The 25052-nt window shown below is 44.0% G+C and overlaps 1 protein-coding gene across 1 annotated transcript in view; it reads left to right on the forward strand.

Annotated features, from left to right (window-relative positions):
* Window positions 1-750: 750 nt before the first annotated feature.
* The window catches only part of PRKX (protein kinase cAMP-dependent X-linked catalytic subunit), a 230558-nt gene continuing 206256 nt past the window's right edge, over window positions 751-25052 (forward strand). The window contains exon 1 of the mRNA XM_073616384.1: window positions 751-1327. Coding sequence (XP_073472485.1) covers window positions 1138-1327 — 190 coding nt within the window. The 5' untranslated portion in view covers window positions 751-1137. The remainder of the gene's footprint in view (window positions 1328-25052) is intronic.

Here is a 25052-nt window from a genome sequence, read left to right on the forward strand (position 1 = left end):
CTTTGGAGCACCCAAAGGTGTCCCAGGTTTGTTACAATCCTGTAGTACAGTGTATTCTAAAACATTTTTTTTTAAAATTGTGCGCTGCTAAAGTGTTTGGCTGAAGAAAAAGTGGCAGCTCTAGTCCAAATGCATACCTCCCAACTTTTTGAGATGGGAATGAGGGACACCTATTGGCAAAAGTATGCAGGCATAGGACACGCCCCCTGCCACACCCCCTTAAAGGAGAATTGTACAAAAAAAAAACAAGATTGGTTAAACTCACAAGTGCTTTTTTTACCACTACTATTCCTTTATATTGGCTTTTGGAATTTACAAATGCAGCAATTTAGAAATCAGATGAAAGGTTTAGCACTGGAAAACACTTTTTGATAGATAAAAAGTGCATGTTATATACATCTATATAGATCAGTTCAAAATGAGGGACAAATGAGGAGGAATGAGGGACATTGCTCGAAATCAGGGACAGTCCTTCGAAATCAGCGACGATTGGGAACTATGAAATGTGTTTCTTCATCCAGAGTGGGGGACTCTATTACAGGAGGTGTGTTACTAGCTAGATCACCAGGTGAAAACAAAGGGGGGGGGGGGAGTCTAAAAAAGAAAACGGATGCAGCCACCACATCTAATCTCTAATCTATGATGTTTAGTTTAAAGTTTCTTGCTGTCTCCTGAGAATCAGCGCGTTGTTCTCCGGACAGCACCACCCAGCGGCCAGCAGGAGAAGCACACACGTCTAAAGGGAGCCGGAGCTGCGGTATTTCTCCGAGTAAAACGGCTGAAGCGGAGAGACGAGCGAGCCTCTTCCCCATTCCTTTCTTCTACGTCAGCCGCCCATAGTAGTGAGTGAGCAGCGAGGGGCCGGCCGGGTGACAGCGGGGCTGCGGGTCAGTTGAGGAGAGTTGTGAGGATGTATTGTGTCCAGCACTGACTAGCAGCACGTTTTTCTCAGCAGTGCCTCCCTCCCTCCATCCCTGGCAGTGCCCAGACACAATGAGGGATGGCAGACTGATGACTGGCAATGCCACCTGGGCACACCAGGAGTGAGCCGCTGTCCCCTCTCTCCGTTCTCTGGGCACCCCTACAGGAGACACTTACCTGCAACTTACTGTAGCTTTGATCTGAACGCGCTCGGGGATGGAAGGAGCCGCCAGCGCCGCCGGGACGGCCAAAGCCAGGAGTGGCGGTAAGGGCAGCTGCGATGGGGGAGTCGCTAGCCCCAGCCCGGGGTGCCTCGGACTCAGCGTGTGTGGGCGCAGCTCGCCGCCCTGCCCCGACCTCCAACCGCAGTACAAGCTGGACGACTTTGACACCGTGGCCACCGTGGGTAAGTGATCACCACCTGGGTGGCATCACCCGTATCCTCACACACGGTCCAATCTGATTGTACCTACAAGTCTGTGATTGGACGGTTTAGGTAGAACCTCGTATGACATAGTTGATTGTAATCAGTACGGTGACCCCCCCACAGACATCAGATTGGGGTGTTAGGGGGCCCGTCCACACCGGAATTGTAAAGGAACACCATAGGGGGAGATTTACTAAAACTGGAGCACTCACAATCTGGTACAGATGACATTGGCACCTGTGGCTGTCACAATACACTGATCAGTGGCTGCAGCTGCCCATTGAGAAAAGTTTTCCAGCGTGTCCCTTCAACATTCCAAATTGTGTTTTCATTCCATACCTTATTTTATAGCCAGTGCTGTCATCTCTGGGTCTCTGTGCTTGTCTATGAAATACATGCAGATTGTGGCTGGTGGGAGGGGCTGCATGCTTTTATCAGTGGGAGGAGTCATGCAAATATCAAAATGCTCCTGTGCAATACAGGCAGATTGTGGCTGGTGGGAGGGGCTGCATGCGTTTCTCAGTGGGAGGGGTTATGCAAATGTCAAAAATGTTTTGATGAACAGGTGTCAATGTGGAGAGGTGGGCGCTCCTAGGCTGGATTTGCATGCAGACTGCCCTAGATAACACTCACATGTGATTGCTAAGTTTCCATGATTGAAAGAACTGAAATCCAATGAATGAAAGGGGTTGTAAGACTGTAGTGAAAAGAGCTAGATGATGCTGGATGTCTTCCAGTCTGGAAGGGAGGTGGGCTCTAGCTTTCTTGCTGCAGCTTCTAACCTGTAGATCGTGGTCTGGGCTCGCTGACCTGCCATCCCAGAGCGTTAAACGGATTACAATGCACAGGGACTACTTATAAAGTTGGGGTTGTAGAAGGGAGCAAGAATAATCTGATGTCTCCTCTGTAGTGCCGGCTCCTGTCCCTTGTAGGGTGACCACGTGTCCCGGATTGTCCAGGACAGTCCCGCATTTTGCAGGTCTGTCCAGGGTCCCGGGGACTTTCATTCCGAGACAATACAGTGTCCTGGAATAAAACTGACACAGCCGACTCCTGAAACTGACACCTGATGAGCCAATGATGGAATCTGTCACTCCTTTCCCAGCCCAGGGTGTTCGGTGGACGTAATAAAAGCTGGTTGTTAAGGAGTGGGGCTGGGAACCCCCCCCGGCAACCGATGAGTCATCAGCTGTCAATGGGCATCCCCGCTGACAGCTGAATAATAAAGCTGGGGGGGGGTTGTGTCCCTGAATGGGAGTTTGGAAATGTGGTCACCCTAGTCCAGTGATGGCGAACCTTTTTGAGCCCGAGTGCCTAAACTGCAACACAAACCGACTTATTTTTTTCAAAGTGCCAACACTGCAATTAAACCTGAATACCGAGGTTTTAGTTTAGAAAAAAACAACTCCTACAGTTGTCCAAACTGTATGTATGTGCAGAGTATGGGCAGAGTACTGCAGAGTACTGCAGAGTACATAGAGAGACATCTCACAAAAAAAGGTACAAAATAAACAAAGATTTGTAGAAGAGCAACTCACGATTTTGTCCAATGTCCTGTGAAACCGCTGACACCACTCTGCTGGGTCCGCTGTAGATACAAAGGCCTGGAATAAAAAACATTATTTGTCATTGTTGTCCATAGGCCAGGACACAGGTTCAAAGTACGGCAGAGTATGGGCAGAGTATTGGTACTGAGCAGCGCTGTGGGCTGGATCTGTAGTGCCCACATCGCTGCTCAGTAACCATACTCTGTAAACGATCTCTCTCCCTCCCCCTCCCCCCTCACACTGTAGGGCGCACAGGTGCAAGATTCTGGGAGGATGTCCACGGACGCCCTCCCAGAATAAGCCGACCACGCTGTAGCCGTCTTTCGGCCTATGGCGGGTTGGAAAGTGGATAATAACTCACTGGGTTGCAGTGTGGGGTCAGTTCCCGGGCGCTCCGGTGTGTCCGATGAAGAGGTGCGTCGGCAGGGAACGTCAGATGAAGAGACGTCAGATAAAAAGAACGGGGGGGTCAGCGCTCTCGTTTGGCGCGCGTGCGTCACGCCCACTCGGACACATCACCGCTAGCCCCAGAGAACTATGGGAGATGTAGTTCTCGGGCGCGGTGTAGAGTTGTAGACGATTTGACAGTGTAATTCTGAATTGTTACGGCGTGCCCACAGAGACGGCTCGACGTGCCGGCAGCGGCACGCATGCCACGTGTTCGCCATCACTGCCCTAGTCCCATGCGGAGTCATACCAACTGCACTCCATCTCTTATCCCGCCTAGTGGTCTCCAGAGTGGTGCCAACAGCAGGAAAGAAGAGATCTTCAGGTCAGTGTGAAGGAATACACCGGGCATAATAGTATAGGGCTGCTTTCACACCAATGCACTGCGGGTTACCCACACCACGGGTGAAGGGCAGTGTACCTGCAGGTTTGCTGTGCTTAGCCATAGACTTCTATTATATCCTGCGGGTTTGGTGCACTCTCTGAAAGCGCACCAAAACTTTCAGAAAGTGAACCACACCTGCAGGAAATAATATAAGTGTTTAGCAAAACACAGCTAACCCAGGAAAGTCACAAATGCCCTGCTCTGCGCCCACAGTGCAGGTACACCACAGCACATCAGTGTAAAAGCAGCCTTATAGGGGGTTCAGAAGAGTAAGGGTTCATTCACATTTGCAGTTTGGGGGTGGTAAAACCCCATAGTTAAGACGTGTTTTTATTACCCCCTTAGCTGCAGTGGCCAGGGGTGTATATGTCCCAGTCACAACAGGAGTTCTATGCCCTGTCATGGTTGGTAGGTGTAGCACATGCCAAGCATGACCCATTTAAGTTAAGGAGGTTGCTCTGCAAGTGCCCTGCAACCTTGTGCAGTACAGCCAACAAGGGGTTATAGCGGGCAGTGTTGTGTGGCTTTCTCACCACCTGTTTTAACCCCTTGGACCCCGCAGAAGCATGGAGTTGCGGGGTACTTTCAGGGTGGCTCCATTTACTTAAATGGGTCGTGATTGGCAGACGGTAGCACCCACTAAAAGCAACAAGGGGCTTAATTCCTGCTGCACCATATCTATACCTTTTTGGCTGCTGCCTCAGTAGCTAAAGGTGGTAGGGATTGGGGGCAGTAAAACCCCAACTTTATATGTAAAAGAGCCCTAAGGGTGGCACTTCCAAATGCCACTAAGAGCGCATTCACAAGTGCAGGAGGCACAGCTGCTCCCCTAAAAAGCGATCTGAGTGTTTGACAAGAGGTGAGGTGGGGATATTTTACCTCCTCACCACCTGATTTAAACCCATGATTGCCATGTGATGCACACGATTGTGACACGGTAGTACGGCCATTAGAGATTTACATCAGGTGTGAGGAGGCGACACTGTGCCCGGTGATCTTTGACTTGTTCAGGTAGATCTCCACATCTTTAAGGTTGCCTACCCCTGCAGTAAATAAATATTCTTTAGTATGATAATCTGCTCCATCTAGTGACCATAATGCGCTAATCTCCCGATTCCACCATCTGACCTGGAGGCAAAATGGCTAATGTTCAATTTTGTCCGGATTTGCACTGAAGGAGCCTTTTCTAGAATAAATTAGCTCTGGAATAATTTTTTTTTGTTTCTATTCTATTTTTTTTAAATAAATACACCCCTTAAAGTGGGGTTCCACCCAGGGGGTCCATTAAAAAAAAAAAATAAAAAATCAAAAGTCAGCAGCTACAAATACTGCAGCTGCTGACTTTTAATTGGACACTTACCTGTCCCTGGGTCCAGCGATGCGGGGGATTGAAGCCCCGCTCGTCCCCCCCCCCTCCGCTCGTCGGCATTTCAACTGTGGGCGCCGGGCTGTGGCTTCACAGCCTGGCACCCACTGCGCATGCGCGAGCGGCGCCGCGCGCCGTGATTGGCCGCTCAATCACCTGGGACCTGTAATGGGTCCCAGATGATTGACAGGAGGGAGGGAACAGAGCGGAGCCCTTCCTGTGCCGAGGCGGAAGTGATGTCACCAGCCCAGGCAAAGGAAGAGGCAGACTACGAGGGACCACCTAGCAACAAGCATTTAGAGGTAAGTAAAAAAAAAAAAAAAAATATCCAAATTTTTTTTTTTTTTAATTTTTCAGGTATTCATCTGCCACGGCGGCAGAGAAATGCGTAGATTTCCCCGGCACAAATGCAATGACGTCTCCGCACCTTAGTTTGATGGTAGGTCTGTACCATACTACCTCTGTATGGGGCTGGGATGTAAACCGTGCAGAAGCTTGTACATTGCACCCATGATATGCTCATCACAGTTGCAATGCTCTGCAGACTTCAATGAAAAAGTGTAATAAATGCCCTTTTTTTTCTTTTTTTTTTTTTTTTTTTTTTTTTTATGTGGGTACATTTTATAATTTTTTTGCAAAAGGTGGACTGTCCTTTTTAACACACTGACTATAAAAGGTGTTGCCTTCAGTAGCCAATCACAGGCCAGTTGTGTTTTACTAGTGAATGCAAGGATTGAAAGGAGACATCCAATTGGCTGCGATGGGCAGAGCTTGGCTTTATTTTCTTCCAGTATTTATAGATCAGTCGCGGTAGAAGAATGCTGTGGTCAGCAATTAGATGTTGAGCAATCTAGGTAGATTGTGTGCAGTTGCTGGATGTGTCTATATATACTTCATTGTTTTTATATCTTCTGTCTGGGTACATTGGTCTTTTGGATTCAATGGGTAAGAGGGTACAAATACACTCAGAACTTCACCAAGGACACCCACTTAAAGTCTAACTATTCGTAACCCCCCCCCCCCCCCCCACCTATTTTGCCTACTCCGTATAAAAAAGTTGCGTGTACATATCTGTTTTTTAGGATAAATTTAGACATGCATCCAAATCTTCCTTGTCCCTGAAGCCAAATCTGCGTTCGAATCAGGCTGATGGTAAGGAAGCGATACGACCCTTCCTCCCCACCTGTTTTAATGGCATTTGTTTTGGCCCGCGACATTGAATGTGTAGTGTTCGGTGGCCACCTGCCGATCGCTACATGCCGTGGGCACAAAGCATTGCAGCCGCAGCATGTAAACATCCCTGTCCACTGCCTATTGCAGCTTAAAGTGGTTGTGAACCCTTCCATATACCCTGTATATGGACTGCCCTCAGGTGATACACAGAGATGAACCAAATGCTCCTACAGAAGTTGTAACTGTTTATCTTTAGCCATCTGTTCAAAGTGCTGAATCTATAAAGCTTGTCAGAGTGTTCAGAAAAAAGGGGGAGAAGAGCTGAAGTTACACTCTGCATAGCTCAAAGAGGAGATCTCTGAAAGCTGATTGGAGAGATGGGACACACCCCCCCCCTTCACACAGGACAGCTGAGGCTGTCAATCAGCTGGAGCTCCCTCCCCATCACCATTTTTTTTTCTTGGTGTCAGGAAAATTTGTCAGAAGTGATTCATGCTGATAGCAGAGGAACAAAGCAGCAGACAGTAAGGACACTTACACCCCTTTCACACTGAGGTGCTTTTCAGGCGCTTTCACGCTAAAAAAAAGTGCCTGAAAAGCTCATGAAAACCTATTTTCATTAAAATTAATGAATGCTTTCACACTGGAGCAGTGCGCTGGCAGGGTGGTGAAAAGACGCCCCTCTCCATTGAAATGAATGGAAAGCTCTTCAAAAGCACCTGAAAAGCTCTTCAAAAGTGCTCAGTGTTTTACTAGCAGTTTACAAGCACCTCAGTGTGAAAGGGGCCTTAGTGGTCTGGATAGAGACAAGTACACATTATAGAGGGATGTGCTTTGTTCATATTTCATGTACGAGGTTTACAACCACTTTAAGGGAGGGTGGTTGATGGGGTGACAAAAAAGCGGCTCATTCCCTGTCTTAGGCTGGATTCACACCTATGCAGTTTTAGCGCTTTTTGCATTTTGCAGATTTGCACTACAGAACGTGTTCCATAGGAAACCATGTTAAATGGACTGTAGTGCAAATCTGCAAAATGCAAAAAGCACTAAAAATGCATAGGTGTGAATCCAGCCTTACATAGTCGCCCACCCGACCTGTAAAATATCAACTGGACAGGGCTGTTCGCATGCCGCAGCCGCAATGCTATTCTTCTCACCGGTGCATTTTTAACTTGGGGTGCAGAGTTTGACAAGCGGCACCACTTGTCCATTGAGTTCAATTGTGCCGCGCCACAACCGCGATCAATGCACCCAGTTGCGGCGTGGTAGTTCAGATATGGTTAAATCCGTCAGCGAGGATGCGATATAAGGCCTCCTCACTGCCTGTCAAACGCCTTTAGAAAAGTGACTCAAACCCTGATTGCTCATCAGAGGGCACCGCACACCACCATGAGTGTAAAAGAGCCCTTGGGCCTTGTTTTAGACTTGCAGCTGTAGGGGGGAGTGATAAAACCTGGTTGAGCCATGTTTTTACCGCCTGCCGATGTGCACGCTATATGCATATTATGAAAGTACAAGAATACTTGGAGTTTGCACTGTGCAGATATTGGGGGTGAATTTATAAAGCATTCCAGTTCTGGAATTCTGGCGGTGAGGATGTAGCAGAATCTTTGTGACACATTCATGCAAACCCTGCAACATTTTCATTGTTCACACTGATGCATGCAGCAAATTCAAATATTTGTGACACTTTTAGGCATCTTTCACACTTGTGAGACGACAAAGTTGTATGACTTGCATTGCGACTTTGATCTGATGTTAGATCTGGACCAAAGTTGTATCAAAAGTCAGACCAAAGTTGTGCAGGAACCTTTTGTGAAGTCGCAGTGACTTCTGTAGTGTCAGTAGGAATGGCTCTCATGGACATTCATTGAATGTCACATGTCCTGCGATGTGACGTCTCACAAGTCGCATCCCAAGTCACAGAAGTGGGAAAGGAGCCTTACTTAACTTCGCTATTTTTGTGAGCGATTCATAAAGAAATGCCACCATGTCGGTGACCAGGAAAGTGGAGGTAGAGAACTTTTTCCATGGTGGAGGAAATTGTTGCTTATGTAATTATTGTGTCACATCTTTGAAACAAATCTGCAACAAAATGTGTCTTTATGTTCTATGGAGCTGGGTGGCTTTTCAGTAATAGCCGCATGTGTGAACAAGTCTGAACAGTTTTTTTTTGGCCGGCTTTAAGTTGACTATAAACAAAGACTCATGCAAATGATTTCTATTTTAGTCGGCTCATTATTAGTAACATCTCCATTTAATAAAGTTTATGACAAGTCCACACCTGTACTAACACAACCAGCGCCAGCAGATAAGTCACAGCTGACGTGTGTGATGTGTGATCTGCCGTACCCGCTGTAATAGCTCTCATTTGGTTCAACCAGTCTTGGGATTTAGTCACCCGGCCAACGTGTCAACTTTAAGGTGTAGGGAGTGCCTACGGCAGCCTTTCTCATCATTGTTACCCCAGAAGAACAATTGAAATAATTTGTCATGTTTTGGGGAACTCCTGTTAAAACCAATTTATTGGGGGCCCAGGGGGAAAAATACCCTTTATATTGGTGGCTACTGGGAAGAATGCCCCATACAGAGAGCCAAAAGGATCATTGGTGTTATGGAGCTGGCTAAGCCAAGTGGTGTTGGTCCTGGCAGGAGCCATCACATAGAGATCAATCAGCTACAGAACAAGGAATCCCCAGCCACCTATGGAGGGACCCTGGTTGGGGACGGCTGGTCTACAGCAAGCAATCCCAATCCATCTTTTTCAGATACGGCTTTAATTATAGTGGATTTTCCAGCAACAAATGCATTCAAATCCTCCCCTCTTCACTTTACAACTTTAAAACCCAACTTTACAAAGCCATTTTTTTTTTCTTTATCTACCTTTTTATCTCCTTTCATTCTTCTTCTCTTTTTTTTTTTTTTTATGCACCTGCAAAGAAATTAAGAAAGTCAGAGGATGTTACCACCATTCAACACCTGCAACTAGCGGAACTACTAAGCTGTATCTGAGCACCACAAACTGAAAACTCCTATTTACTTAATTTTTAACTACTTGCCTACTGGGCCATTTCTGACCTCTCTCTCCTACATGTTAACCACTTCAGCCCCAGAAGAATTTACCCCCTTCCTGACCAGAGCACTTTTTGCACTGCGTCGCTTTAACTGACAGTTGCACGCGACGTGGCTCCCAAACAAAATTGACGTCCTTTTTTCCCACAAATAGAGCTTTCTTTTGGTGGTATGTGATCACCCCTGCTGTTTTTTTCTTTTTCAATTTTGAAAAAAAAAACGCATTATTTTTTACATTTTGCTATAATTAATATCCCCCAAAAAATATATAATATTTTGACACATTTTTGGGACCATTGTCATTTATACAGCAATCAGTGCTATACAAATGCATTGATTCCCAGTGAAGGGGTTAACCACTAGGTGGTAGTAGTGTAGGGGTTAAGTGTGTCCTGGGGTGTGTTTCTAACTGTGGGGGGGAGGGGCTGTGAGTGGCATGTCACTGATCTCTGCTCCTGATCACAAGGAGCAGAGATCAGTGACACTGTCACTAGGCAGAACGGGGAGATGCTTGCTTACATTAGCATCTCCCCATTCTTCCTCTCCGTGAGACGATCGCGGGTATCCCCACGGACATCGAGTCCGTGGGACCTGCGACCCGACTCACGGAGCTTGCCACGCTCCCGCAGGCCGCCTCTTAAAGGGCCACGTACAGGTACACAATTCTCCCTGTACGAGCCCCTCTGCTGCAGTATATCTGCGTGAAAAGGTCGACAAGCGGTTAAAATAGCATTTTTTTTTTTTTTTTTTTTTGCTAGAAAATGACTTGGAACCCCCAAACTTTTTTTTCATTTATTTATTTTTTTAGGCAACCTGGGGCTAGAGGGCCCCAGGTTGCCTACCCCTGCTCTAGGGCAGAGGCCCTAGAGCAGGGGTAGGCAACCTGGGGCCCTCCAGCTGTTGCAGAACTACAAGTCCCATCATGCCTCTCTGAGTAATTGTAACTGCTAGCCTTGCAATGCCTCGCGGGAAATGTAGTTCTACAACAGCTGGAGGGCCCCAGTTTGCCTACCCCTGCCCTAGAGAATAAAACGGTGGGTGCTGCAATTTTTTATGTCAAACGTGAAATTTGAAAAATAAACTTTAACCCCTTAAGGACCGCCCCACGCAGATACTATGGCAGGGCTGCCCTCCTGCGTGAAATCACGTACCTGTACGTGATTTTGTACACTGAATCTGTGGCGCGCGTGCCGCCAGCGTTCTCCGAAGAGGCAAAACGATAGTCTGCCTCTGTAAACAAGGCAGACCAACGTTCTGTGAGAGAAGATGGAGAGCTTGTGTTTTCTGCTAAGCAGAAATACGGATCTCTGTTTTCCCCAGCCAAAGCACTCCTAGGGAACACATTTAACCCTTTGATTGCCCCTGATGTTAACCCCTTCCCTGCCAGTGTCATTAGTACAGTGACGGTGCATTTTTTTTTTTTTTTTTTTTTTTTTTTAGAATTGATCACTGTAATAATGTCTCTGGTCCCCAAAAAGTGTCTGATTTGTCCGCCACAATGTCCTGCTAAAAACTGCTGATCACAGCCATTAGTAGTAAAAAAAATAAAATACAATAAAAATTCCATAAATATATCCCATAGTTTGTAGACGCTATAACTTTTGCGCAAAACAACCAATATACACTTATTGGGATTGTTTTTTACCAAAAATATATAGCGAAATACATTATTGGCCTAAATTGAGGAATTTGATTTTTGTACATTTTTTTTTTTTTTTTATTTATTTATTTATTTTTTTATTTTTTATTGGGTATGTTTTAAAGCATAAAGTAAAAAATACTGTTTTTATTTCAAAATTGTTGGTCTTTTTTTGTTTATAGCACAAAAAATTAAAACCGCAGAGGTGATCAAAAACCACCAAAAGAAAACTCTATTTGTGGGGAAAAAAAGGACATAAATTTTATTTGGGTACAGCATCGCACGACCGTGCAATTGTCAGTTAAATTAACACAGTGCCGTATAGCAAAAAATGACCTGGTCATGAAGGGAGTAAAACTTCTGGGGCTTAAGAGGTTAATAAATCATCTAGAACTTTCAATGCAGAAAGATCACATTACAAAGGACCTAGTGCAATGTTTTGGAGCTGTGCAGGACCCCTTCGTCAGGCATGTATGGTGTGATCACCATTTACATATGCGTGCGGGGCTAATGTATTCATTTGCGTGTTAGCATGGAGAGAAGGGGGTGCTTTACTGTATTATTTTATTTAACCTTATCCCTACACTTGTTTTTTTTTATCAACTTTATTGCTATCGCAAGGGATGAACAACATACAGCCCTTGTGATAGCATGGGTTGTGACAGGCCCTTTTTATGGAGACATCTGGGGCCTTTTAGACCCCAAAACTCTCCTCTGGCCTCCAAAGCATCTGGTTAAACCGAGGTTGGTTTGATCAAATGCTTTACAAGCTAGTAAACAAAAGACTGAAAGTGTCAGTCTATGTTGCTTTCGGTTTCTGATCTCACACGGAGAAGCAACATCCGTCTCTGTCTGTGTCTGTCTGTCTGTTCAGTCCATAGGATGCCACCTGTCAGAGCGGTCCCGGTCTCCCTGATCAGAGAGGCAGTGGCGGGAGGCACACCTTCTGCTTCCAGTAGAATTGATTGAGTCACTTCTACATGAGAGCATCGCCGGATGTAACCACTTCAGTGGAACGTGTCCCAGAAGATGGCACGGGGAGAGGTGAACTTTCCTAAAAAGAGGTTATCCGCCCCCCCCCCCCCCAAAAAAAAACGACATGCCAAATGTGGCATGTCAGGGGGTCACCTTCACTTAAAGCGGACGTTCCATTTTTGGGTGGAACTCCGCTTTAACCCCTTGATTGCCCCCTTGTGTTAACTCCTTTTCTGCCATACAGTAATCAGTGGCTATTTTTAGCTCTGATCGCTGTATAAATGTCAGTCGTCCAAAAAAAGTGTCAACAGTGTCCGATCTGTCCACCGCAATGCCGCAGTCCTGATAAAATTCGCAGTTTGCCGCCATTCCTAGTAAAATTAATAATATTAAAAATGACATAAATCTATTCCCTATGTTGTAGACACTATAACTTTATTACGACCTAAACTGATGAAGAAATTCGTTTTTTTTTTTTGGGTATATATTATAGCAAAAAGTACAAAATATTGTGTTTTTTTGGTTTGTTTGTTTGTTTGTTTATAGCGCAAAAAATAAAAACCACAGAGGTGATCAAATACCACCAAAAGAAATCTCTATTTGTGGGAAAAAAGGACATCAATTTTGTTTGGGTACAACGTCGCACGACCGCGCAATTGTCAGTTAAAGCGACAGTGCCATATTGCAAAAAAAAAGGCCTGGTCAGGAAGGGGCAAAACCTTCTTGGGCTGACGGCGGGACGGTGCAGCTTTTATCCTGGGCTGCCATCATATGATGTGACGGCCCTCCAGGCCCCCCAGGGGGCGCGCGAGCCCCCCGCGTCACTCGGCTCCCGGTGCACGTGCCCGGCGGCCGCGATGTCCGCCGGGCAACCGCGATTGCCTGGTAACTGAGCAGGACCATGGATCTGTGTATGTAAATACACAGATCCACGTCCTGTCAAAGGAGAGGAGACCGATGGTTTGTTCCTTGTACAGAGGAACACCGATCGGTCTCCTCCCCTTGTGAGTCCCCTCCCCCCACAGTTAGAATCACTCCTTAGGAAAATAATTAACCCCTACAGTGCCCCCTCCTGGTTAACCCCTTCATTGCCAGTCACATTTGTACAGTAATCAATGCATTTTTATAGCACGGATCGCTGTATATATGTGAATGGTCCCAAAAATGTGTCAAAAGTGTCCGATGTGTCTGCCGCAATATCGCAGTCACGATAAAAATCACAGATCGCCGCCATTACTAGTAAAATAAAAATGCTAAAAATCTATCCCCCTTTTTTGTAGACACTATAACTTTTGTGCAAACCAATAAATATAGCTTATTGCGATATTTTTCTACCAAAAATATGTAGAAGAATACGTATCGGCCTAAACTGAGGAAAAAATGTGTTTAAAAAAAAAAGTGGATATTTATTATAGCAAAAATTAAAAAATACTGTTTTTTTTTTTTTTTTTCAAACTTGTCAACTTGTCACTTTTTTTTGTTTATAGCGCAAGTAATAAAAACCACAGAGGTGATCAAATACCACCAAAAGAAAGCTCTATTCGTGGGGAAAAAATGATAAAAATTGAATTTGGGTACAGTGTTGCATGACCACGCAATTGGTATTCAAAGTGTGACAGCGCTGAAAGCTGAAAATTGGCCTGGGCAGAAAGGGGGTGAAAATGCACTGTATAGAAGTGGTTAAAATAGTTATTGTTGAGTTCCACTTGAATGTATCACCTTTCACCAGCCATAATGACAGTACTGTGAAATCTTCTAGAAGTTGATTGGCACACAGTGATGACACTCCACACTTTTAGTGCCGGTTCACACTAGAAGCGGCACGGCTTGAGGCGACCTGCACACGACTGCCACGGCGACTTGCAAAACGACTTCTGTATAGAAGTCTATGCAAGTCACCCCCAAAGTAGTACAGGAACCTTTTTTCTAAGTCGGAGCGACTTGCGTCGCTCCGATTAGAACGGTTCCATTGTACAGAACGGGAGGCGACTTGTCAGGCGACTAGGTCGCCTGACAAGTCGCCCCCGTGTGAACTGGCTCTTAAGGAACTTGAATAGTTCCCCACATTTGTCTACCTTTTAGGAAAAAGCCAAACTGTACAGAAAGCCTGTTCCATTGTATTCAGTTTATTCATCTTTGGTTTTCTGTAGGTTGTGGTATAGCAAAATGCAGCCTTTTCCGTACAGGTTTCAGAAAATACAGATCTTCAGTGGTCCAGCAACACCAACAGCATGCAAAACACAAGCAAACTACCTGCAAAATATATGCAAAGCTCAGGCACCTTTTAAAGCCCAACTACAGAAAACTTGTTTAAAGTTGGCCATACGTGATTCAGTTTTTTTTTTTATTCAGCCAGTTGGTTGGACGAAAAAAACTGAACCGATTTCCCCCATCCACACATTCGATGTGGATGGGGGGAATTTTCTCTGTGCTATTGTATTCTGACAGCAGGGAGACTCCCACCACTGTGAGAATACACAGATCAGTGCTGCAGCCTATTGTCTACAGCCCCGATCAAGGGCTTTTATCGACTTCTGTTCATCCGTAGTGGCCACAAATGGATCAAAATTTGTCCATTCCCTGCAGAACCGACCAAATTTTGGTTTATCTATGACCAGCTTAAGGGGACAAAAAAGCACTTTTTGCAAAGGCAGCAGATGAGGGTGTAAACAGGCTGTAAACATGCTGTGTGTATACATGTTTACATGAAGGGGCTGCACTCTCTGAGCTTGTCTGCATTCTATTGCTTTAAACCATGCTTTCAGGTGAACAAGGGTGTGGATTTAGTTTTTTTAAAAAAACTGTTTGTCCAAGAGACTTGGGCTCCCAGTCTACTTGTCCTGATACAAAAAAAAGGTTTTTTTTCCACTGGATGGAAAATTTGAAGGGTTGATGGTTTTTGAGGCAGAGGTGCATTTAGGAATGTCTGGGGCTTTTAAAAACGAAAGGGGATTGAAGGCAACTTAAACTTTTTAATGTTTTTCATTTTTTGCTTGAACATTTCTTATAACCCCCACACATATTATTTATATATAATTTTATTTTATATATATATATATATATATATATATATTATACTTTTTTTTTTTTCCAAGCAAAGGCCCTAGAGAATAAATTGGTTAGTGTTGCAGTTTTTTTTATGTCAAACAATATTTGCGCAGAGTGGTTTTTCGGGGAAAAAATACACTTTTTTGAATTGTAAAACATAATAAATAAGCCAATTTTTGGTGAAATCTAAAAGATGATGTTACGCCAAGTAAATCTATACCAAATATGTCACGCTTTTAAAACTGCGCACACCCGTGCAACGGCAACAAATGACGTAAATTTTAGGCGAAGCTTTAAAAGCCCTTACAGGTTATCACTTTAGATTTACAGAGGAGGCCTGGTGCTGCCCATGATCTGACGATCACAGTGATACCTCACGTGTGAACGACCGCTGTTTGCATGCGTGTGTGGGACCGACGCATACATTCGCCTTTGCACAGGAGGGGGGGGGGGGGCTTTTCTTTTTCTGGTGGCCAGAACTGCATGTCCTGGGTGTCCGGCGATAGGACTTGAACATCCCTGGGTGAGGAGGACAGGGATGACCTCTTCAGTGTGCTGCTGCTACTTCATAGTTATTGTCATGTATTGAGTGCTGTATTCCCTGATTGTAGTAGGGACAGCTGTGTCACCCCCATGGCTATGAAGTGTGGAAGGACAGTGAATCACAATGCAAGCTGAACGGAATGGCAGATATTTTTTAAAGCAGCTAAGCACGCCCTCCTGCCTGCATGCGTGAGCCAAGGGCAGATTGATTCCAGGAAGTAAATGCTATATGAATCATCTGCCCTTATTCTAGATAGCCATGTCTAGAAATGCAAGGGATGTTTTTCAGAGTGATTTGTCAGCAAAATAAAGCATAGAGACCTGGACAGATGGGTGAGTTTGCTTTGAATATTAAAAATGAATTAAAGTGGTTGTAGACCCTTCCATATACCAATTGAAGTGACTGGAATCAGGTGATACAGAGATGAGACAAACCCTGCTATGTAAGTTGTACCTGTTTATGTGCAATCTTCTTTTCAAATCTCTTCAAAATGCCAAATTTTGTACAGCTTGTCTGAGCTTCCAGAAAGCAGGGGGCGGGGAGCTGAAGTTACAATCTGCAGAGCTCAGTGAGAGAAGCTCTCAAAGCTGACTGGAGGGAAGAGACACTTCCCCTTCGCACAGCACACAGGAGCAGAGCTGAGGTTGTCACTCAGGTGGGGGTCCCTCCCCTGTCACCATTTTTCTCTTGGTGTCAGGAATACTTGTCAGAAGTGATTTATGCAGAAGGCAGAGGAACAAAGCAGCAGTAAAAATGACATTTGGTTTGTTCATATTTCATGACTGAGGTTTAGAACCACTTTAAATTTGTGTTTTTTTGGTTTGTGGTGCTCGGATGAAGTTGCAGAGTTTGAATGTGAATGTTGGCAACATCCACTTATTTGGGTCTTTTTTTTTTTTTTTTTTCTTATTTTCTTTGCAGGTGCAGAGGAAGTAAGAAAAGAAAGGTAGATGACAAAAAAAAACAACTTTTTTATGCTGAGAGGAGAGGAAGATTGGAATGGGGCATAATGTATTTGTTGCAAGAAAATCCACTTTGTGGTGCTCAGATAAAGTTTAACTCCACTTTATAGAGAAATTCAAGTCAAAAGGTTGATTTTTCCGGGTACTTCTTAGGTACAATTACCGTTTCTACATGTTTCCTGTAACATAGCAAGCCTTCAGTTTTTGCATGAAAAAAATAGAATAGCTGACACCAGGAGAAATGATGTCCTGGTTTGTTAGTATTGGTAAGAGGAAGTAACTATTTTCAGTGGAAAAGTGACGCAATTCGCCTTTAGGCTAGGTTCACACTTATGCAGTGTTTCATCGTGTTTAACATCGCATTACTGTGCACATCACATGCGATGTCTGTGCGATGGAAATTCAACCATATGGTTTGTATGGCTACATTTACATTGCATTCGCACCAAGATGGCGCAGTCTGAGATGACTTACATAGTGCAGAATGCAGTAATGTTAAATAGGGAATGTACAGTGCGGAGTGTACGACAGTGAGTAGTATGCGTAGGAGAGGAGTGTGGAGTGTATGGAGGTTGGTAGTATGTGCAGGAAATGAGTGCAGAGTGTATGGAGCCAGAGGAGAAGGACACTGGGTGGAGGACATGGAGGAGAAGGACACTGGGTGGAGGACATGAAGGAGAAGGACACGGGGTGGAGGACATGGAGGAGGAGGACACGGGGTGGAGGACATGGAGGAGGAGGACACGGGGTGGAGGACATGGAGGAGGAGGACACGGGGTGGAGGACATGGAGGAGGAGGACACGGGGTGGAGGACATGGAGGAGGAGGACACGGGGTGGAGGACATGGAGGAGGAGGACACGGGGTGGAGGACATGGAGGAGGAGGACACGGGGTGGAGGACATGGAGGAGGAGGACACGGGGTGGAGGACGTGGAGGACATGGAGGAGGAGGACACGGGGTGGAGGACATGGAGGAGGAGGACATGGAGCCGGAGAAGGACACGGGTGGAGGACATGGAGCCGGAGAAGGACACGGGTGGAGGACATGGAGCCGGAGAAGGACACGGGTGGAGGACATGGAGCCGGAGAAGGACAGGAAACAGCCGGGAATGATCGGGAGGGACAGCTGTGAGGACCGATTTCCCTGTGTAGCTGCGGGAGGGAGAGGAGACGATGATGCTGTCAGCTCAAAAGCTTTACAGGGAGATCAGTGCTCACAGCTGTCCTCTGCCACATCGATCATCCCCGGCTGTGAAGCTGGGGAGCATTCCATGTGTGCAGGGAGGGGATGATACCCCACTGCCGTCCAGGATCTGCCCTGCGCCCGGGAGATCACCCGGCACTCGCGGGTGTGTGGGAGCCGCAGCCAAAATGAGGGAGTCTTCCGCACTTCGCGGGAGACTTGGGAAGTCTGTTGGTTCCACACTGAAATCAGATTACATGGGTTGCACTGCGCTCTGCGGACCGATTTTGGGGGTGTCATTAACTTTCTATTGCCAAACTGCAGCGGTTAGCAGATGTCAGTGTGAACTGCCTGCGAGTCAGATGTGATGCGGGAACCCGCCAAGGAATCACACCAGTGTGAACCGAGACCTAAAGCCTGGTACATACAGGCAGTTGTTTTCATTTAACCCAGTGAGCTGAACAAAAAAAACCCCAGAGGAACTCCATACTTTACTATCTATACTAATACAGCGATTTTCCCTCCCCTGCTAGAACACAGCAGTCGCAACCTATTGGCTGCTGTTTTTTCAGAATGCCCATTTGACAGCCAGACAGGCTGCTGTACACACAGGCCAAATATCGGAGGGTTTCTGTTGAGCCGGACGATATTTGGCCCGTGTATTTAGGGTCCATACACACTAGGAGCAGAGAAAAATTCCAGAACATCTGGAAGAAAAAGCAGCATAAAAAATGCTCATAGTAGCTCGTATTGCACAAGAGTTTAGGAGCGTTTATGGGCATTTGCTTTTATAAGCATTTTTTTCAAACCATTCCCGTCTGCTTATTTTTCACCATAATCGGTGTACACTTTAAAATGCTCCTAAACATGCGTTTCCTTTTTTTTTTTTAACTGCCTGAAAACTTCTCTCAAAACACTTGTGTGTGTGTGTGTGTGTGTGTGTGATATCATATTATTTTTTTTTCTGGCTCTAAACTCTCTTGAAATATGCCAATAAAAACCCAAATGTGCATGGACACATAGGGGTCGATCTACTAAAACTGGAGGGTGCAAAATCTGGTACAGCTCTGCATAGAAACCAATCAGCTGCCAGGTTTTTTTTTTTGTCAAAGCTTAATTGGACAAGCTGAAGTTAGAAGCTGATTGGCTACCATGCACTGCTGCACCAGATTCTGAGTGCTCCAGTTTTAGTAAATCAACCCCATAGGATAACATTGAGCTGCTTCTACAGGAGAAAAAAGTCTAGTGTGCATGGACCCTTATTGTGAAAAGTATGGCGTATGTACAACCAGTCATTTAAAGTGTTGGTATTCTAACAGTCCAACATGTACTAGATAGCATTGTGATCTCTATTTTAGGCCCTGGATCAAATGTACACTGACACACTAAATATTGGCAGATCATCTGTCAGTATGACAGGGTTCTAATTATCACACCTTTCATAAAGACTTGCCTTATTACCCTGCTGGTGTTTGTTTTCTCTAATGATCTATTGGGTAGGTTTAGAACCAGTAATTTAAAGTACACCTATGGTCATATTTAGAATCAAATATCCATTTCCACATTGTATTTCTGTTTGTACTTTGTGAAGATCCCCACACATTGACTTCCTTGAATTCTGTGATATATGGTCACTATGCTCTTTGAGTATGCATTGACCATATGTGTCACATATTTCACAGAGTCTGCCTTCTGAACTACAGAGGACCTGAGAGGAGGGGTTTCAGGAGGCGGAGTCAGTACAGGAATTACAGCATGCAGGCAGAAGGGTACCATGGGATATGTAGTCCCAAGATCTCAACTTCAGAGGGAAAGGTTTTTTTTAACAGATGAGTAATGTGGTGGAGCACATGAGGTACATGTCTTCCTTAGTGGCCCAGGGAAAGTAAACCAGAAAAAGCTGTCCACCAATGAAAAGTGCAGAGATTATACAAGAAGGGGCAGGTATAAGTTTTAGTAAAAAGTTTGCTTTAATGTAGTCAGGTTTTTTTAAGGGGTGTTTCCGTTTTTCATTTTTATTTAATTAATTTTTTTTGCTTGCCTGGAGTTTTGCTACATAATACCAATTCTATATTACAATTATGTATAAAATAACTGGTATGAAGTGAATTGTTTGGAAAACCAGTTGTGATCAGTTATCATCAGACTCTTTCCTCATGGTCTTGCATGCATTATCACCAAATTGCCCAAAAATGTGGACAAAGTTGGCTAAAGTTTGGGAGTCACAGCTAAAAATGTATTGGCTAACATAAAAGCATAACTAAACACAAGGAGAACAATGTAATCAATTGCAGCTTGCAGCCCTTAGGTGTGGTGGCTGCATTTTTTTTGTTTTTTTGTTTAGAACATTTGAAAGAAATATAGACAATAACTGTTGATCAGAAATACAGTGTTCTTGACACTTTCTGTGAGCTGTACAGAATATCTGTCTTTCTAGTTATCTTTTATAATCTACCAATTGCCCTGCCCCCATATATAATGGAGATGAAGAGATACAGATATGTTTGTAGTCCATATCAGGAGAACAGCCTAGGGTGAAAACCATGGCACCCTCCATAGATCAGTGGAGGAGGGACGTAGCCACCAAGTGACAGGAAGTTGTTTTGTTTTTTTGCATGATAATTGAGTTAAAATAAAGCAAGAGGAGCATGAAAAGAAAATGAATGTATTAACCACATCAAGCACTAATAATCTGCAATATATTATATTTTTGGTTTAGATAAACTTTAACCCCTTAGAGCCAGCGCCTGCCGGCCCTGTAAGGGCTTTAGAATGCCCAGGCGAGGCTTATGGTCATGTGACCACCGTGATTGGCTGTCACGGCAGTCACATGATCAGAAATCTCCAGTTCGCAAGCGGCGAACTGGAGCTTTCAGTTAGCCGCCGGTAACTACTGGGAGTGGGCAGGGCGCATGTTCTCGGCACAGCTCTATTGGCACTATTGTATGCAAATACGTGGCTGCCCGGTGCCAAGGCCCGGCTGCCGAGAGGCTGCATATTTGTGTGCACTCGACGCGAAAAGGTTAATAACCCTCCTGTTAGAAAAGATTACTCTCTTCCAAGGCTACGGAGGAGCAAACTTGAAGCATAAACAGAAAAAAAGCTTACCATTCTTTAGTAGGGATGAGTTCAGGTGGGTTTGGACACAAATTCAGGCACACCTGAGCTATCCCGCCGGGGAGCTTTTAAAGCCGACAGCCAATCATAGGAGGCGGAGGCATTCCTCACACTACAGCCACAGGTATACAAGGGACGTGTATACATATGTGCAGCTGCAGGGAAGGGAATGCCTCTGCTGCCTAAGATTGGCTGCCGGCTTGGATAACTTCTGGCGGAATAGCTTAGACTGGTTCGGACTTGTGCCCAAACCCTCCTGAGCCCATCACTGGTTCTTAGATGTGATGGCTGCATTGGTTTTAATTTTTCCAGCTAGGAACATTTTCAGCATGTACAAAAAAAACACGTGCTGATCTTGCCAGAAATTTAGTGTCCCTGTCACTTCTTGTGAGCTGTAAAAAAAAAAAAAAAAAATTGTTATCTTTCTAGTGTAATCTACTAATTTTATCAATCCACATGTAATGGAGACATACAAAGGCAGACACGATTGAAGTTCAGCCTATGTGATAACCATGGGCCAATGGAGAAATAAGTGCAGACATCTAGGGACAGGATTACCAGGTGAAAATAAAGAGAAAAAGGCCTGAAAAAAAGAACACCAATGCAACCACCACACCTAAGGACTGGTATGCAATATATTCCATTTATGTTTTGGGTTTATATGTGTACTCCTCCAGGAATTCACCCTACACACTTCTAGGATCCTTGGGATCCTCTTGGTTGGGTTGGCTATGCTGTCTGAGATTGTGGTGAATTGGCACCCATTCAAATGAATAGGCTGCTTTTGTGCTATATACTGCAGTGGACTACTAAATTGTGAATTGACCATTTGTGTTTAGGAGAAAGGGGTCCAAAAACGATTTGCATCCTCTCCCAACAGCCTGGTGCTGAGGGGTGTGAGGCTCCTACCCACTCTGGCACCTCAAGAAAGTATGATGAAATCACAGCCAGACAAAATTGACGTAAAAAGCAAAAAACATTTTATTATATTTTGTTCTTTGTGGTTTGCTTTACAAATCCCCATGTGTAGGTGCATCTATTTCTAACCTTAACTTTCTAGAGCCACTGTAGAGTACTTGGGGTATGGGACATATGGAAGATTCCCAGGCTGTTATCACCATGTCTCCTATAAAAAAATGAAATGGCCAATCAAAGAATTCCACGTCTTGGTACACCGCAGTGAATCTCTGTGAGATTTATTCTACTGCTGAAAGCCAAGGGAACAGCTTGGTTCTCCAGCTTTAATCCTGGATGTTACAAGAGGAGTAGATGACAAAGGATGGGGCCTGTGATTGATGAACAAAGGGCTGTGGTCTCCTCTACAAAAAGGAAGCTATCTCTGTCAGATGGCGACTTATAAGGCATATTCTGTAAATCTTCTTTGTATTGGATAAAAAAAAAAAAAAAAAAAATCTATGGCCAGTCTTTTTTCTGAAGGAAAGTAAGGGCAGTAAGGGCAGTCAAACAAAAACAACATGAAGTGGGCCTATTTACTGACTGATGGCAGCTGATGGCTACAGCTGTCCTGAATGCAGGTGGGAAGATCATGGTTCTCTATGCCTGTGTTCTATTAATTTTCCCCATTTGTTTGAGGCTTGTTGTCAACTCAACAGTGGGAAATGGCATTTATTAATGGGACTAGTATAAAAAATGTTTTAATAAAAATATTATTATTATTTTTTATTATTGAAGGACAAAATTTGCCTTTACTGCTTATTTTTAGAACCCACTCCATGGATATAAAATGTTAACTGTTTCTAAGGCCCCATTCACACTAGCGCGTTTTTTGATGCATTTTGCATTTTGCAGAAATGCACGGGAATTTTTTAACATGGGTTCCTATGGAACATGTTCACATCAATGCTTTTTTGTATCTCCGCGTTTTTGGAAAGGGTCGGGGACTTTTTCTCATGCAAAATGCAGCGTTTTGCATGTAATGGTTTTCAATGGACAAGCATCAAAAACGCAAGTGCACCTTTTTTGCAGCGTTTTTGATGCGTTTTTGGTGCGTTTTTGCCGTTTTTTTTTTTTTTATTTTTATTTTTTTTTTTTTTTGTAATTTTTTTGTAAGACTGTAAAAAAAAATGAAAAAAAAAAAAACAAAAAAAAAACGCAAAACGCAAATCGCGGCAAAATCGCGGCAAAAACGCGGCAAAAACGCGGCTCAAAAACGCGGCAAGCATGAAAAAAAAACCTCCAAAAACGCTCAAAAGCAACATGCATAGGTGTGAATCGAGCCTAAAAGAGCAAGCATTTAGCATTTTGGTCCAGAGATTAGACTTAATTTGTAGCATCAGAGCTCCTACTATCCCAATTTGAGTGTCTTTACTAAATCAAAGAATAAAATGTAATATGGAATGTGCTATAATTTCAAACAAAAATGAAAACAATTGAGCTCTTTTCTTACATTTTAACATTAACACCTAAAAAGCAGCAACTCTCCTGTGAGCTACATTCAGTAACAAATATATTCCTTTATAAAGTAGTGATAAATTCCAAAAAGCTCATACATTAAATGAATTAAATGTGAAAGTAGGGAAGAAAGTCCAAAGGTGATTAAATGAAATCCTTCAAATGGTAGATACACCATCCATGACCAGAATGAGTGCGTGATCCTTAGTAAATGCCTACACCTTACAGAGTGCTTACTTACCAGCTTATGATGACCTCCTATTACAAGGGAAAGTTAAGTTAAGGTCCGCTTGCGGCTCAAAAACCCAGCCAGGGCCTCTATCCATCCGAGGGAACTTTGTGATGAAATGAGGAGATCCATGGAATCGGAAGATGTAATCGTAGAAGGTCCCCAAAAAAAGACATAAACTCACCATAGCGTAAAATCCTTAAACGTATTAATTAAATATAACGGATTGCGCTTAGACAAAGCACTTTAAAATTTGCATAGAATATACAAGCCGGCTGGCTCCGTGTAGCAGCCTGTCCTTCCGGGATTTGCATAGCGTGGTGACGTCAGCACGGCGCTCTACGTGCTTGCTTAGCGCTACTCTATAAAGGAATATGTAATGTGCTATAACACTTAGAAATCACAATTTTTCTCCATAATAAATGTATATATAATATGAAATATTTGTCAGCTGGAATTGATACATTGGCATTTTGTCGTAGTATAGAATGGTGCTCAGAGGGGCAATATTGGTATTCGTTGTCTTTTATTGTTGAGCTAAGAGCAACTCTAACAACTAAACACACAATTCTCTTTTTTTTTTTTTTGATCTATAGTGAAAATACAATATATAAATTGTATTTGATAATCTGATTGAGCTATATAAAAAATTATTTTGTTCCTTCCACTGTTGTACCTATTTTGGCCAGTGTACAAAGCAGAGATCGATACGTTTTGGTGTTTGAGATTGGCAGGTCAAAAGTTGTCTCTTGATGTGGCATTTTTGCACTTGGCGCTATGCTTAGCACAATTTTCATTGTTGAGGACTTTCATTTGGTCAAAAAAAATGAAGGCAATAATATGATCTTGGGGAAAAAAAAACAACACATTGTGAATGGGATTTCTAGTCATTTACACCAATTATGACATTCAATTTGTTCTGATATTTTAACTCCATTAAAGTGTCACTAAACCCACATTATAAACTATCAATAAGGCTGCATTCACACCTTGGGGTTTTGAATCGCGGACAGATTTGCAGCGATTCTGCCTGCGATGTCAAAGTGACGAGGCTTGAATGACAAATTGCAGAACGCGCATTTGAGATGCCATTCATTTGAATGGCACCTAAAATTGATTGCCTCGATTTTCACGCGATAAATTGTGGCAAACCGCATTGCGTGAAGCTTGTTACCCAAAAAAAGTTCAGGAGCTACTTTTGGGCGACATGTTTCATGCGATGCAAGTTGCCACAATTGCAGCAGGACTGCACCATGATTTTAGGTGTCATTCAAATGAATAGAATCTTAAATGTGTGTTCTGCGATTTTGTCATTAATACGTCGCTGCTTTGAAATTGCTGTAAATTTGCCCGCGATTCAAAACGCTGAGGTGTGAATGCAGCCTAAAATACTGTATTACATGCTGCTCACACTCAGTCACTATGAGATTTGTTTTCTGTATTCTGTAAAAATCTGGGTTGATCCTGCTGCTCTCTATCTCCACCTTCTGTCCATGTCCCCAATCCAGCTAGGGGTTTTGCAGCTGTTGTGACAACTCTGCACATGCTCAGTTTTCAGTGAATTTTTACAGTAAGCTGGGCATTTCCTCCCTATCGCATCTGAG

Source organism: Aquarana catesbeiana, linkage group LG02 (assembly GCF_042186555.1).
Source record: "Aquarana catesbeiana isolate 2022-GZ linkage group LG02, ASM4218655v1, whole genome shotgun sequence".
In the NCBI taxonomy this organism is placed as follows: Eukaryota; Metazoa; Chordata; class Amphibia; order Anura; family Ranidae; genus Aquarana; species Aquarana catesbeiana.